The sequence below is a fragment of the Natator depressus genome, chromosome 14, assembly GCF_965152275.1.
Source record: "Natator depressus isolate rNatDep1 chromosome 14, rNatDep2.hap1, whole genome shotgun sequence".
Classification (NCBI taxonomy): Eukaryota; Metazoa; Chordata; order Testudines; family Cheloniidae; genus Natator; species Natator depressus.
Genome location: NC_134247.1, coordinates 15629132 through 15645081, shown reverse-complemented (window position 1 = coordinate 15645081; position 15950 = coordinate 15629132). Strand labels below are relative to the sequence as shown.

The 15950-nt window shown below is 56.2% G+C and overlaps 1 protein-coding gene across 5 annotated transcripts in view; it reads left to right on the top strand.

Moving 5' to 3' along the window:
* UNC13D (unc-13 homolog D) overlaps positions 1–10513 on the top strand; it is a 54506-nt gene extending 43993 nt beyond the window's left edge. For all 5 annotated transcript variants that reach the window (XM_074970529.1, XM_074970527.1, XM_074970528.1 and 2 more), the window contains 9 exons: positions 411–479; positions 1691–1770; positions 3375–3480; positions 3576–3647; positions 5963–6046; positions 6976–7096; positions 8021–8144; positions 9206–9411; positions 10011–10513. In XM_074970529.1, the coding sequence (XP_074826630.1) occupies positions 411–479; positions 1691–1770; positions 3375–3480; positions 3576–3647; positions 5963–6046; positions 6976–7096; positions 8021–8144; positions 9206–9411; positions 10011–10117 (969 nt within the window). In that variant the 3' untranslated portion in view covers positions 10118–10513. The remainder of the gene's footprint in view (positions 1–410; positions 480–1690; positions 1771–3374; positions 3481–3575; positions 3648–5962; positions 6047–6975; positions 7097–8020; positions 8145–9205; positions 9412–10010) is intronic.
* The last annotated feature ends 5437 nt before the right edge of the window (positions 10514–15950 follow it).

Here is a 15950-nt window from a genome sequence, read left to right as displayed (position 1 = left end):
GGTCCGATCCAAAGCCTATTGAAGCCAATGGAAAGATACCCAGGGGCTCCATTGGCCGTTGGGTCTGGTGGATAGAGATGCCAATAGTATGGAGCTAAGTCCCGCCAGCTCTCTCCCTGGGACTGTGTGTCCTGAACCAGTCAGAGGGAGCCAGGGCTGGATGAAGACAAGATCCTTGGGATCAGGCCCTGCCAGACCCAACCCAGTGACATGTTGGAGGCAGCAGGGCACAGCTGGGTGGGCTGCCTCGTTCATGAGGGAGATCAGGGACTCCGGTGCCAGAGGCAGATGGGGCTGTGTGACAAAGGGGTTGAGCTCTAAGGAGCTGGCATGGCAGGTTCTCCATCAGAAACCTCAGGCATGGTGGTGGGGGGCAAACCCAGAGTTCTAAGTGTGTGTTTCTTTGGCAGCTGGATGCCGGGATCTCCAGGCACATCCAGAATCTGGCGGCCTGCAGTGACTCTCAGGATCCAGAAGATGTAGGTGCCAACTCCTGATATGTGCTGCCCGGGGTCAGCATGGCTCTGACCAGTGCCCTGCATGTCCCTGAGGCCCAGCGGTGTGCCATGCGCCATCAGGGATGGCCTAGGAATACCCAGTCCTGCCTCAGTGCGGGGGTGGGTGGGTTGACTCTCTGCTTACGAGTCCACGTCAGTGACCAGCTGCTACGCCGAGGGGCGCCATAAAAACCTGCAATAATAATTGTCATGGGCGGTTTACAGGGAGGAGTCCACCCCGGCAAAGCTGCACCCTAGTTGGGAACTGCTGCTAGTGGTTTGAATGCCCTACGGTGCCTCACCCCTTCCTGCTCTGGGCCAGCCTGTCTCCTGCAGGAAGGGAGAGGCACACGCTGCTTGCTGCATGGCCCCGAACCGTACCGGCAATTTGGTAGGCTCCTTGCTAGACTCCCTGGCACAGGCAGTACCAGGAACTGGCCTGTCTGTAGGTCTAGGGTCTGTCCGGGCCTTTCATCACATACCAAATGCAAAAGGCTCATCAGGGCCCTTCTCTGCTGTACTCACAGCACCCCCTGCTGGCTCCTGGCTGTAACTCTCCATCTCCTCCCCACTCAGGCTGTGCCAGCCGTGTTACCCACCCCATGTCTTTGAGAGATCATAGGGGTGCGTGCACACATAAACACACACGTGTGCACACACACCCCTTGCATTGACTGGAAGCCAGATGGAGCAGTCAAAATGCAGCTTTGGGAGCCAAGCTGGGCAGGCCAGGAGTTCAATGGGATGGGATCGTGGGGGTTGGTGCTGTGACTGATGGGTTAGGCGTGTGTGTGTGGGGGGGGAAGCCAGGTAGGTTTCTGACTGTCACCGATCCAGCTATCCGCTCTAGGTAGCACAGAGAGAATCCAGGCACGGGGCTGGGGGCGGTACCACACCCCGTCAATGTCTGCTGCTTCCTGGCAGACCCAGCCCAAAGGCGCACAAGCTCTCTCTAAAACAAGGAGCCACACATGCAACTCCAAGCCTCCCTGGAGCAGCCCCAGCTCCACTGCAGGGTCAGGTGGGCACAACAGAGTAGGAGGCAGGTGCTGGCTGGCACAGCTGAGCTCTCAGGCTGGGAAATGGCAGAGGGGCCCAACGTGTTTGGGAGCTGCTTGGCAGAGAAGTTTCAGATGGAGGCAGGGCCTGAGAAACCCCTTTCCCGTTGAGTTTCCTGATTCTCCTCTCCACAGTCCATCATTCCCCTAATGAAGTTCCTGGAGTCGGAGCTGCAGTACATGAACGAGCATCTGGTCCAGGAGAACTTTAAATGGTGAGCTGCGGTGTTGGGACCACAAGTGTCAGCCGTGGGCTGGATGAGGGCAAGTGGGGTGTGTTCGATCCGCACCATTAGCCTAGAGTCTATTGCTACGGACCGGACCAATGGGTTCACTGCGGTTGTGACAAATTGCACACAGCAGCCCCCTGTAGGATGCTTTCTCCGCTACTATCATTTCTCTCTCCTCCAGGAACTGTGCTACCTGATATAGAACCTTCTATCCCTAAAGATCCCAAAGCACGCTGCAGACCACATATATGGAGATCCTTCACCCACTGCCGAAATGCAACCACACCTGGGGTGGAATGCGGCAGCCTTTCTAGCCCAGAATCACTACACACAACAGGCTTTTTCAGGGGGATTTCAGGCAAAGAGAACATACTAACTACAATGTCCCAGCCAGCTTACCACACAGGAAACATCCCGGCACTTGTGAAGAATACGATGGGATCTTTGATCACCACAGTGCTCAGGGCCTTCATTTTAAGTCTATACCCCCACGACGCCATCCCCAGCACCATCGTGCTTTCCACCACTGTACTGGGCCATCAGCTCAGCACTGAGCCGAGGGCTAGAGTGCTACCTCCCCATTTACTCTCACTTCCCACCTGCCATACTAACCTCAGTGACGTTTATGGGGAGCCATCATAACTTCGTGGCTAGCATTGATATAAACTGGCCGTCAACAAGTTTAGGCACAAAATTAGATGAAGGTTTCTAACCATCAGAGGAGTGAAATTCAGGAACAGCCTTCCACGGGAAGCAGTGGGGGCAAAAACCGAACTGGTTTCAAGACAGCGCTTGAGAAGTTTATGGTGGGGATGGTATGATGAGACTGCCTTCAATGGCATGTAGCTGATCTGCGACTGCTAGTAGCAAATATCCCTAATGGATGGTGATGGGACCCTAGGTGGGGAGGGCTCTGAGTTACTACAATGGATTCTGTCTCAGGTGTCTGGCTGATGGGTCTTGCCCACATGCTCAGGGTCTGACTGATCAGCATATTTGGGGTTGGGAAAGAATTTCCCCCCGGGTCAGATTGGCAGAGACCCTGGGGGTTTTTTCACCTTCCTCTGCGGCATGGGGCGCGGGTCACTTGCAGGTTTAACCTAGTGTAAATGGTGGATTCTCTGCAACTTGACGTCTTTAAACCATGATCTGAGGACTCAGTAACTCAGCCAGAGGTTAGGGGTCTACCACAGGAGTGGGTGAGTGAGGTTCTGTGGCCTGCAATGCGCAGGAGGTCAGACTAGATGATCATGATGGTCCCTTCTGACCTGAAAGTCTATGAGCTGAGGCCATTTTGCACCCCAGTTTGCAGTGTATGGGCTATTACGGAACAAGCCGGTGCTCCTCTTGCAATAGAAGTATGTCCCAATACGCACTCTGACACGTTTCACTTCCCCTCCTCCTTTCATGGCCCGGGCTGCTCTTCACTTATATCGTAGCTAAGACCAGCAGCTTCATGTCTCCACTGAGGCACTAGGGCCCTAGGTTTTCCAGCCCAGGGACTGACAGTATCTGCTGTGCTGCACTGGCCTTGTTAGAACTCGCTGTGTGCTGCAATCCTTTCTCTGCCTTTTCCCCACTCACTACAGCCTCCTGGAGCTGCTCTGGAACCACACCCTGAATGAAATGACAGCTGCAGCTAACCAGCTGCAAAACTCCTCCAGGTACTACAGGAAGCTGCAGTTCGCCTTGCAGGTAGGCAGCACCTGGCAGCAGAGCATGGGGCAGAGGCCTGGCTTCGGGGGTCTCCATACAGCAAATAACTGTTCACTCCTCTCTGGTTCCCACAGAACCTGGAGCTCTGCTTTCACGCTGAGGGCTGCGGGCTGCCAACGGACGCCCTGCACACGCCAGCATTCATGGTAAGAAGCTGTTGCACCTGTCACAGCTGACTCTAGCAGAGTGATCTCCCAGCCAAGGGGTCCCGACAAGAGGGGGGCTGCATGCGCACAAAGTTACTGGAGCCCCAAGCTTTTATTGCACACCCTAGTAAATCGCTAGCCCTTTCCCTTGCAGGGACAGAGCTCAGAATACGCCCCCTTCATCAGGGAGACGTTTTAAAGGAGTGGGGAGGACTGAAGGCCATTGTTGCAGAGGATGTGAGGGAGATCCCCACACCTGAGCCATTCCTTTTAGGTCACACATGTGAGGAACTGTCCCAGACTGAGGTGTCAATAGAAGAACAAATTGATCAGTTATACAGTAATAAGTCACCAGGGCAGGATGGTGTTATCCTAAGAGTTCTGAAGGAACTCAAATATGAAATTGTAGAACTACTATCTGGGGTATGTAACCTATCGCTTAAATCAGCCTCTGTACCAGATGACTGGAGGGTAGCTAATGTAATGCCGATTTTTTAAAAAAGACTCCAGAGGTGATCGTGGCAGTTACAGCCCGGTAAGCCTAACTTCAGTAGCAGGCAAATTGGTTGAAACTACAGTAAAGAACAGAACTGTCAGACACGCATAGATAAATGCAATACATTGGGGAAGAGTCAACATGGCTTTTGTGAAGGGAAATCATGTCTCACCAATCTATTAGAATTCTTTGAGGGTGTCAACGAACATGTGGACAAGGTGATCCAGTGGGTATAGTGTACTTGGACTTTCAGAAAGCTTTTGACAAGGTCCCTCACCAAAGGGTCTTAAGTGAAGTAGGGAGTCATGGGATAAGAGGGAAGGTCCTCTCCTGGATCAGTAACTTGATAAAAGGTAGGAATAAAAGGTCAGTTTTCACTGTGGAGAGAGGTAAATAGCACAGTCCCCCAAGGATCTGTCCTGGGACCACTGCTTTTCAACATGTTCCTAAATGATCTGGAAAAGGGGATAACCAGTGAGATGGCGAAGTTTGTAGATGATACAAAATTACTCAAGCTAGTGAAGTCCAAAGCTGACAGTGAAGAGCTAAAAAGGGACCTCACAAATCTGGGTCACTGGGCAAAAAAATGGTGGATGAAATTCACTGTTGATAAATGCAGTGTAATGCACATTGGAAAACACCTTAATCCTAACTATACATACAAAAAGTTGGGGGTCTAAATTAGCTGTTACCACTCAAGAAAGGTCTTGGAGTCATCGTGGATAGTTGTCTTAAAAACATCTCAGTGTGCAGTGGCAGTCAAAAAAGCTAACAAAATGTTAGGAACCATTAGGAAAGAGAGAGATAATAAGACAGAAAATATCATAATGCCAATATAAATGCATGGTCCGCCCACACCTTGAATACTGCGTGCAGTTCTGGTCTCCCCATCGCAAAAAGATGCATTAGAATCGGAAAAAGTATAGAGAAGAGCAACAAAAATGACGAGGGGGATGGAACAACTTCTGTATGAGGAGAGATTAATAAGACTGGGACTTTTCAGCTTGGAAAAGAGACGACTAAGGGGGGATATGACAGAGGTCTATACCATCAGGACTGGTGGGGAGAAAGTCAACAAGGAAGTGTTATTTATCCCTTCACATAACACAAGAACCAGGGGTCCCCTTATGATATCAGTAGGCAGCAGGTTTAAAACGAACAAAAGGAAGTACTTCTTCACACAACGCACAGTCACCCTGTGGATCTTGCTGGGAAGGCTGTGGTGGGGTTTAAAAAAGAATTAGATAAGTTCATGGAGGGCAAATCCATCGATGGCTATTAGCCAAGATGGTCAGGGATGCAACCCCACACTCTGGGTGTCCCTAAAGCTCCAACTGCCAGAAGTGGGGTTGGATGACCGCAGATGCATCACTCGACTGTCTGTTCTGTTCATTCCCTTTGAAGCGCCTGGCACAGGCCACTGTTGGAAGACAGGATACTGAGCTAGATGGACCTTTGGTCTGACTCAGTATGGCCATTCTCATGTTAAAATGTTTCCACTGAAATGTTCCCAAGGTGGCAGTGGTGGGGCAGGCGCTGATGAGCCTGCTAAGGCTCCCAGGGGCTGTCTGCTCCTGCAGATGTTGGCACAGTCATGGGAAGAGAATGCCCCTCTATCCCCTCCCACCCTAAACCTCCTGGTGGCTTCTCGCTGCTGCTGCTCTCCCTCTCAGGGACTTCTGGGTTCGAGTTCAGGTCTGAGAGCGTGGATGTGAGCGCTGATCTCTGCTGGCATGAGTGTAACTGCTGGCCTGAGTGCTTAACTGGGTGTGTTTCTCCACTTCTCCACTCACCCCACCCCCCGCCCCCATTCTCTCAGGATTTGGAGGAAGGGCTGAAGCTCCGCTCTGCCACGAGCAGAAAACTCATCCAGAGCTACTTCAGCGGGAGAATCCAAGAGCAGGTGAGAGCATGCTGAGCCTGGCCTGGCCCTTCCCAATAAAGGCCCGTTACCCTGCCCACCCCCATTGGGTTGTTCCCTCACTTCACTCCTCCATAGTCACATGTAGGAAACTGGTCATAATAGGGTTATTATGGGATGGAGCCATGCATCACACCCACCCACCCACTTCCTTTTTAGTCAGTGGGAATCCTCCCCCCACCCCCAGTTGTAATCCAGTTAAATAAAGCAGCAAGTTACCAGCCTTCAGTCCCGTGACTGTGAGTAAACTTATTTTGTTGCATTGAACAGTCCCTTTACAGAACATGACCCTTCTGTTTGTATTTCCTTGTGTAAACTGGGCCTGACACTTGTGTGTTGTTCTACTGTTACACTCCAATAAAACACCTGTGGCTGGCCCTTGTCAGCTGACTCGGGCTCACGGGGCCCAGGCTGTGGGGCTATAAAACTGCAGCATAGACCAGCAGGCTTGGGCTGGAGCCCGGGCTCTGGGACCCTCCTCCTTTTTCGGCCAGCACGGGTGTTTTATTGCAATGTAGACATACGTTAACAGTCGACAATCCAGGACCCAACTATAGCCCTTCCTAATCAAATCACAAGATCTTCCCATCCTCCGCTTCCTGTCCTCTGCTCCCACAGTGCAGGATGGCAGGATCCACTGGGGATGGAGAAAGCGCTACTTAGCTATCCTGGGGGAGGGGGCAGAGTGATGGGGAAGGACAGGTGATTGGGAGTTTAGCAGATGAGATGTGAGGGGAGAGTTGCTCCCCTGTCCACCTTTCACGTACCTAACTCCAGTACAGACGTGTCAGGATCTCTTTCTTGCGGTGATGCCGGCTCTGGGTGCTGTACCCCTGTGCTCACCCTTTGGCGGAACCAGTGATTCATGTAACAGGCGAACTCTTGTTTCTGTTCTGCTCCTCGCGTCCCAGCTGGAGACCAGCTCTGAGAAGTACGGTGCAGTGACCATTAAAGCACTTTACCGCCCCTCGGAACAAAAGCTCCGTGTTGAAGTGCTCAACGCTGTCAACCTCATCCCGCTGGACTCAAACGGTGAGAGCCCATGGGCCGTGGAAACAGTCAGCACCAAGGTGCCACTTGGGTCCTGTGCAGCATCAGAGCTGGTGCATGCAGCCAGTGGCTCCAGGGTATGGGAGAGCGCTGAGTCTGCGCAATGACGACACCGTTGGCACATGGCCTAGAGGGGCCCTTTTGCGGTCAGTTGTGCACAGCGCTGAGTTGTGAGCCTGATATCCCAGGGAAGTTAGTTTGGTCATGACCTGTGAAATCCCCTGTTATCTGCAACACATGCCCAGAGCGGCTGCCATGAGATGAGCCTAACCCAGAGCCTGGCAGATTAAGCAGGGTGTCTGCTCGCTTCATAGAACCGATCCCGATTTGTCTCCACTCCAGGTAATGTGTGGGGTGCGCACACAGCAAGGGGGTGGCATCAACCTGTGGCATCCTCCAGAGCCACAGGGACATGTCCCCTCTAACCTGGACTGGATCGTCTGGGGTGATCTCTAGGGAACAGACTGTAATTCATGCAGCCGTCCAGGAGAGGTCACTGCTGCTTCACCTGAACACAGTGGCAACCCCATTAGCTGATAATCCCCCACAGCCAGCGCCAGCCCGGCTTTAGCCCATTGATTGGAAGAGTCCAGACACCAAGGGGACATGTGTCCCCAGTGGGGTTCGTGGAGGAGAAACTGACCTGCAAACCAGAAACTCTTGTGCTGCAGAAGCCCCAGAGAGCCAACCCCCCCACTCTGCCCCCTTGTTGTAGCCCCCAAGCACCCTTGAAGGTTAGATCCATTGTGTGGGGGGGAGGGAGGGCGGAATGCTGCTATTGCATAGCTTTGCCACGCCAGTGCTGAATAAACAATCCCAGCATCGCGCACAGCACTGATCCCTGGGAGCGAGGGGATCCCCGCAGCAGCCTCGTGCTCTCTCTCAGTCTCAACGCCGCCCCCCTAGGCTCCAGCGACCCCTTTGTCCAGCTGACCCTGGAGCCGCGACACGAGTTCCCCGAGGTGGTGGCACGCACGACCCAGTGCTGGAAGAACGAGCTCCACCCGCTGTTTGACGAGGCCTTTGAATTGTACGTATGAGCAGCCACCCTGGGCGCTTCCCATCGCCTGCTCCCTACGTGATGGTGGGCGGCAGAGAGCACCAGCCCAGCACAGAGCCCCCACAGACACACTGTCTCCACCCAGTGGCTGGACCTTCCCTTCCCAACGGGATCTGCTTGCTCCTCTGCTCGCGGGGGAGGCAGATCCTGCACTGGGCCATCTGGGAAGAGAGAGCTGCATGCTTTCCAGACGTGATTAGTGCAGTCACGATTCAGGAGGGCTAAAACTCAGGCTTGTGTGCGCAAAGCCCTACTGGGTAGGGTGAGCCCAGCCTGGAGCAGAAAGCTGGGCCTTCCCTGGCTGCTGAAATGAAACGTACACACAGTGCTTTTCTGTCTCTTGGTGGGGCCAGGCCAACATCTGCTAGTGTGAAATGCTGGGGCTGCCTGCCTGAGCGGCTCCACGCCCTTGGCTGCCTGCTTAGAGGGAGATGGCCGGGGTGGGGGGTGGGGGCTACACCAAAGCAGCAAGAAAATTAGAGAGGTGAGGATGGGTGGGCGCATTGAACCAAATGGGAAATACCCAGTGCTGTGAGTATTGGAGCAGAGCTGATACTGAGCATGGGGTTCATTTGTTCTCTCCTGATTATAAACCTACCTGTGGAGAAGCAGGGGCTGGCCGGTGAAGCACAGGACCCCGGGTTCTACAGCCAGAGGCAAGTCACTCACGCTATGACTGGGCAGCAAGGCCCTACCTGCTTGCTATAACTACTCCAATTGGAAGCCCTTGGGGGCAGGGATGTCTCTGGGTTTGTACAGCACCTAGCGCACTGGGGTACCAGCGCTATAAATAACTCCTGTTTGGCTTCCTTTGCCCTGATGCGAAGGGCAATCAAGTTTGGCCCCTTCACTGCCAGCCGGATTTTGCTTCAGTAGTCACAGGGTGCCCATCACCACAGTATCTGGGCACCACAGGGTCTGAGCCCCTTGCTTGGACCCGGCTGAGTCTCCGCCTGTTGCTCCTGGCGGGTGGGCTGTGCCTGTGCCGTGGCGTGTCTGCGAAGGCCTGTGCCTGTCTCTCTTCTCTGCAGTCTGGTCCCTCCCGAGAAATGCCGGCAGCACGGCGCCTGCCTGCTGCTCACAGTGTTAGACCACGACACGGTGGGAGCCAACGAGCTGGAAGGAGAAGCCTTTTTCCCCCTCTGCGACGTGCCGGGGCTGACTGGAGACGAGGACGCAGCTGACCCAGCCCAGGTGTCCCAGACCCGATTACCGCTGATGCACCCCAAACCCACTGGTAGCCTTGGTTTTGTTTCCAGCTGCTCCCCTGCCCCCACCTTTCTCCCCTCCCTGGAGCTGCTTCCCTCGCTGGGCCGCTTTGGGCCAGGGACTTAACCTCTCTGCGTCTAGCGGCTGTGCCATCAGACAACCCAGTGGCGAGCCCTTCTCCTGCGGCAGGGTGCTCAGGGGTGTGCAGCGCTCTCTGAGTGCTCGCCAGTGGGTGTTTGCCTCGGATCTATGCCAGTGCCGTTATATTGAGCCTTGGGGAATGGACCCAGCTCGGTGCTGGGACTTAGACATGTCTCTGCTTTCTGCTAGTGGGGGCCCGGCCCATTGCAGATGGGGCATGTGCAGGGGCCCAGCCCCTGAGCACAGCACAGCACAGAGAGTGTCACTTTGGGGCAGCTGTAGCTCTTGGCCCAGCCCCGAACTCTGCTATGGCTGAAGGTGTAGCCCCTCAGCCACGTGCTTTGCTGTCGCTTGGCATCAGCCGTGGGGGTTGAATCTGGGTTTCCTAGGAAGGTCGCTCCCCTGGAATGGGGAAGAAGAGGGGCTTGAATGCACCAGTCTCTGCTCCCCTTCTTTCTAACCCCTGCCTCTCTCGCCTCACCCCAGGGGACCCACTCCTGAAGCTGCTGGAGTCCCGGAAAGGGGACAAGGAGGCACAGGCCTTTGTGAAGCTGCGCAAGCAACGGGCGAAGCAGTCCAAGGAGAGTGTGTGACTGCAACCAGGCAGGAACCGGGCCAGAGGGGAGCAGGCCTCAGCCCCGAGGTAGCAGGGCCCAAACCACCACCAGTTGCAAAGAACTCCATCCAATCCCAGCCCTCTTGGCAGCGACAGGGCGCCCACGGAGGAGGCCCCCAGGGCGTGAAGCTAGGCTGTGGCAGTCTCCAGTCCCAGCTGTGTGTGGAATTGACCCGGCTTCAGGCTGAGGACGGGGGAGCCCTGTGCTGCTTCCCATCCCAACCCAGCATCAGCAGCCTTGGCTAGTCAGCGGCAGCCTGTCAGGTGCCAGCAGGGTGTGCGATGTGCCCCGGCTGCGATCCCCGCAGGCCATGCTGTACGCCGCTCTCCAGATGGTGCAGGAGCAGAAAATGGGGGGAGGCCAAAAAAAGCTGCAACCAAAGCCACTGGGGATGGGGGGGGGACGGGGGAGGAGGGTTGAAATCTATCCAGCTGGCCCTGCTGGAGCAGCAGCAGCTGTTCCCTCCTGCTCCAGGAGTTGCTGTCGAAGCAGAACAGAGCGTGCAAGACTTCACGAGCGCTGGAGGGAGCAGAGCTGAAAGGGTGGGAAGGGGGGAGCTGCTGTCAAGGGTAAGCGCAGGACTCTGTCCCCGTGCAGCAGGCACAGAGGGTGCTGTGCCAGAGAATTCATCAAACACAGGACCCATGAGTGCGGCTCTGGGCAAGGGCTGGGCCCTCAGCTTGGGGCCAGGGATTGGGAGGTCTGTGGTCTGCTCAGCTGCTGCAGCGGGTGCCCTTTGCCTTAAAGGGACTGGACCCACGCCGCCTTCTCTCCAACGTTTTAGTTACTGTTACAAATAACTAAACTTCTCAGAGTGGAAATATTCGGGGAGGGGGGCCGGGGGAAGTGTTGCTCTCGTTAAATAGCTTCCCCTCTCTGCTCCAAGGAAAAGTAGGTACCATACTGAGCTATGTGCCAACCCCCCCATCCCCACCTCCTCCCCCAGTCAGTGTCCTGGTTCCTTGCTGTAGTGTAGCTGGGACTTAGTGTGTGTGTAAAACGCCTGTCCAAGAACACCGGGTGGGGCCAGCCTACTCTGCAGCAGGAAGGGAGCAGGTTGGAATGGGGCCAGAGACCCATGATTAGAATGGGGTCAGAAGAGCAGATTATATGTGTAGAGCAGAGGCGCTCGCTTACCCTTATCAACAGCGTTTCCAGTTCCACCCTGCCGCTTGGCTCTTCTGAACTCAGCTCCAAGGCCATAGCTACGGCTCGGCAGGGACCGGTGGAGTCCAGGCACACAGACAAATATAACAGCATCCCGGTCCGCCAGGGGCTGCTGCACGATTCTTGGTGCCTTCCTCCCTCTCAGTAATCAGCAGGGACACCGCCGGCATGCTAGTGCATGCAAGGGCCATTTGACCTGTCCGCCTGGAACGCCACAGCAGCGCTGGCCGGTATGGCTGAGGGGCTGGGGGAGCGTGCTCTGGTCTCTGGGGAGGCTTGGGCACATGTTATAGTAAAGAGAGCCAGGGCCACCCACCCACACCTTGCTGGGGGCGGCTGCTCTTCTGATTCTACTGCTGAGCAATGGCAGCTGGTCTGCAGCCACAAGGGAAACCCCTCCCACCCAAGCCCCAGCCAGCTGACTTCCCACTAAGGCCTTCCATTGTGGCTCTGATCCTGGTCCACTGTCTCAGGGTCTCAGCTCACAATTGACTTTCCTGGTATTCGCCCCATGACAGAGATTGCGGTGCTGACTTGCCCTGAGTCTCTACAGCAAGAGGCCGGGTAGGGCGGTGACAGCACCCACCAGAGACGATGCGACTCCCTGAGCCTTCACCCAGAGGCGAAAGTAACATTCCACCCTTATCGGTATCGGCGGCCGGCTCTGGGCCCAGCTGAAGGGGGTGGGGCCTCGGGCAGAAGGGGACGGAGCTGGGGGGGGGGGGGGGTCAGCGTCCCCAGCCAGCCCATCCACGCTGTCGGGCCCACGCTGCCCAGGGCTCCGGCGGCAATCTAAAGGGCCTGTGGCTCCGGCCGCTGCTGCAGTAGCAGCAGCTGGGAGCCCCGGGCCCTTTTAAATCACCAGCCCCAGGGCAGCTGCTGCTTTTGAGCCCCCCTTATCGGTGGCCTGGGAGTGGAGGGAAGGGGCAACGGTGTTAAAACAGGATCCTTTGCCGCGGCTGCGCTTTAACATCGGCTGCCTCCAGGCCGGAACCTGTGGCCAGTTTTTACCAGTGCACCGTACTGGCCTGTACCGGCCCACTTTTACCCCGTGATAGCATGCGGTTGGGTCAACGCCAGAGGGACCGAGAGGTGGGCTGAGGAGTCGTAATGCCCCAGATTCACTGTGCCTCTGCTCCCATTTTGTACCGTGAGGCTAGCACTACCTGGCAGGGTGTGGTGCTCCACGTGCGCCGTGTTGTCACTCCAGCCATGGCCCAGGCGTAAGTCCCTGCATCAACGTGGCTTTGGGCAGCTCCATTCTGTACTCGCTAGGGAAGTGAGGAGCTCCAACTAAGCCAACTTTAAGGTTCTCACAAATAAGCTATTCTTATTTAAAACAAAGCTACAGCCCTTTAAAAGCTAACCCCCTGCTGTACAGTAACTGATGCAAGTACTGTGAGGGAATAAGTTTGTGATTGCAGGTCAATGGTTCAAAAAAAAGTAAATGCAATAAAGAGGAAACAGCCTCCAGTTAACCTGTGGAACTCTCTGCTGGTGGGGGGAACGACAAAATTATATGCACAAGTATGTGATGCATAAGCAGAGCAGAGCAGTGATGCGTGCTAAAATGACTAGGGCTTTTGAGTCTCACAAGCCAGGGTCAACGGTGATTGCTACAGGTGGGAGACACGTGGAATTGCCATTCCAGGGGCCTAGGCCGACATTTTGAGGTTTTCTTTTGTCCTGAATCAGCCCCAACAAAGGCCCCACAACAGTTCTGTGAAATTCTATTGAGGCACTATCAACCCAGAACCCTACTTCAGCACCCCACCCCATGGCCACATTCTGTTTCTATAGGCTCCGAGCACTTCATTATGGGGGTGGTATTTTGACTTTTACATTTATTTCTAACAAACTCTAACCTAGTTCAGCCCAGAAGAGTCGAAATGCTGCCCCAGTGTTTTGTTAACATTTCAGCACACATGGACTAGCCTGCTGGGTTCCTGCCAAAGGGTTCCATTGTGTAGCACGGGCACGTTTGGCAGGCGGCGGTTCTTTCCCACACGGCTGCCCACACCCCAGCCAGGCACGTTTGGTTACAGGCCTTTGAGCCCTAATCCCAAACTGGGTTCGGAGCTGGAGGCTGCCCTGCGTGCGCTTCCAGAGGCTGTGGGACGGGTGCTGCAGCACTGAGCCAGTGACCTGCCTTCCCTGCTCCAGGCAGCCATGAGCACACCCGGCAAGGCCTAGCAGCTCGTGTGCTGGGATGGGGGCACGTGGTTGTGCTGATGAGGTGGGCGCTGTGATAGCAGCTCACTGAGCCTGACGCTATGCAGGGTAGGCTATTGCCTGTTCCACCAAAGGTTCCCCCGCCCCATGAGTGCCAGTCCCTTTGTGCCCCCTGCAGGCAGCACTGTCCTGGGCGGGGGCGCCCACACCCTGCTTGCACGGTGGGCAGCAGATCTGCGGCCTTAACTCATTCCTGTAGGTCAGGCAAGACACAGCGGGAGCCAGCTCCTTGCACCTACACCACCATGGCACAGTGCCCCAAGCCTCGGTCAGAGTCAGCCTGCCACAAACACAGGGCTTGAGGTGCCTCCCACCTGCATCAGTGTAACTATTGCCCCAGTGGGGGGCACTCCTGCTCTGCACCAGTGGGGGGGGGGGGGGGCAAGGGCAGAATCAGGCTTCCAGTGATGGTGCATGGAACAGCTAAAACCCATGGGGGGGAAGGGGGGGGAATGCTAAAATACACAGCTTGGGAAACAGCAAATTCCCTGTATGCGCCCATCAGTGCCCCGGCCCACCCGAATCCTGGGCTTCTACTGCATCGGGGCCTCTGTACGTGCCCTGAAGTACAGGTACAGGCCAGCAGTGGGAGCAGCTGACTTAGGCCTCTGGTGCAGACTTGTTGTTTCTAGGGTAACAGACACGCAGTTTGGCCCTGCTGCCCCGCCAGCTGGGACGCTCCCCCTGCACCCTGGGGTTTCACCAGCCAGTGCTGCCACAACCGCTGCAAACGCCAGAGCAGTGGCACTGGTCTCAAACCACTTTCCTGCCCGGAAATTGCTCCCCTCTCAGTAAAGGGCCAGGTGGGGGAGGGGGTGGGTGTGTCAGCCCCCTCCCCCGCTGCCAATGCAGCGCCTATGGGGATGAGCCAACACATGGCCACTGCTTGAGGCCCCTGGGCGCAGGCCTGCCTGCATCTGGCAGATGGCGCAGTCCAAAGCCCTTCGTGGAGCTCGGCCTACCCCGGGGCTGGCTGACTGGAGCAAGCCCAGCCCTGTCCTGTAGCCTCCCGAGGTGGCGCTCCTGGGTGGGGGTGGCCTGGTGTCCGGTTTTTTTACCGGACCGTCTGGTCCAAGAGGGCCCTGGACGCTGAAAGTCCAGATACCCGCCATAGCGGGGCCTCTGCCACCAGGGGGTGGGACTAGCAGCAGCTGCTGCTTTTCTCACCCAGGCGGACACTGTAGCCTGTCTGCCCCCACCCGGCGCTGAGCCCTGATTTCCCCGGCCCCTCGCTCCAGGGACGGACACCCATCCTGCCCCACTGTACCCCGAGTTCCCCATTCTGGCCCCTCACTCTGGGGAAACCCTACCCCCCCCACACACACACCCCGCTGTGCCCCAATTTCCCCCACCCCAGCACCTCACTCCGGGGACTGACCCCCTGCTGTGCCCCAATTGGGCAGGTGGGCAGACGCTGCATCAGCGCCCCCCCAGCCTGGCTCTGCAGGCGGCAGGTGAGGCCCAGGTGATGGGGGGAGCAGGAACGGAGAGCCAGTGACCAAGGCGGGGCGGGGAGACAGGATGGACCAGGCGGGGCAGGGGTGGGGCTGCGGTGTTTGGTTGTCAGGGTTTAAAGTTGGCAACCCTACTCGTGGGCATGACCTGCCCTAAAAGCAGCCCTTGCCACTTGGGGATTTCCTACCTCGCTGCTTTGGATGCTGGTGCTTTGGAGGAGGGGAGGCCGTGCCAGTGGCTGCCTGTAGGAAAAGCGCCTGGAGGAGTCCCTTCAGCAGGCCACTATAGACCAGGTCAAAGGCTGTATCTTTTCTACTGCTCCTGCCCCAAGGGCCGCTGATGGCCCACGCAGTAGCCTTCGCTCCAGACAAGGTCAGCGGACAGGAACGGCGTTTGGTGCCATGCAGGGATGAGCCCCGCCGGTCAACACACCGTTTGTTACCAGGTCTGGGCAGCTCACCACCCGTGGCACGAGCAAAGGCCACTCACTGTTTTGCACTGACACCTGCTGTAAGGGGTTCATCAGCCAGCCAAGGCGCGACAGTGCCGGACAGCGTCCTAGTCACCGCATCCCTCAGGGCTGGCGCGGGATTTCAGTGAGCCAGGGCTGCCGAGGTGCAGCACCAACCAACATTTCGTGGCTGAGAGGTCCACTTATTACCATTTAAAAATAACCTTGCCCTTGGAGCTACTCCAGGCCAGGAAAGGGGTGAAACCACCACGGAGCTACAGCCGAAGCCATGAAGTGTTATTTTTAGTCCTCCTAATTCTCGCTAGGAGCATGGCTTTGCCAGGGACTTTCCTACGTTGACTCAGAAGGCTTGGGGGAATATGCTGGGATCTGGGACGATACAGGAGATTGGTCTTCCACTCTAAGTGGAAATGGTGATGGGTGTCTCTTGGCCTTCCTGTTACTCAGACAGGCTTGTTACCAACCCCTGAAAACAGTCCACCT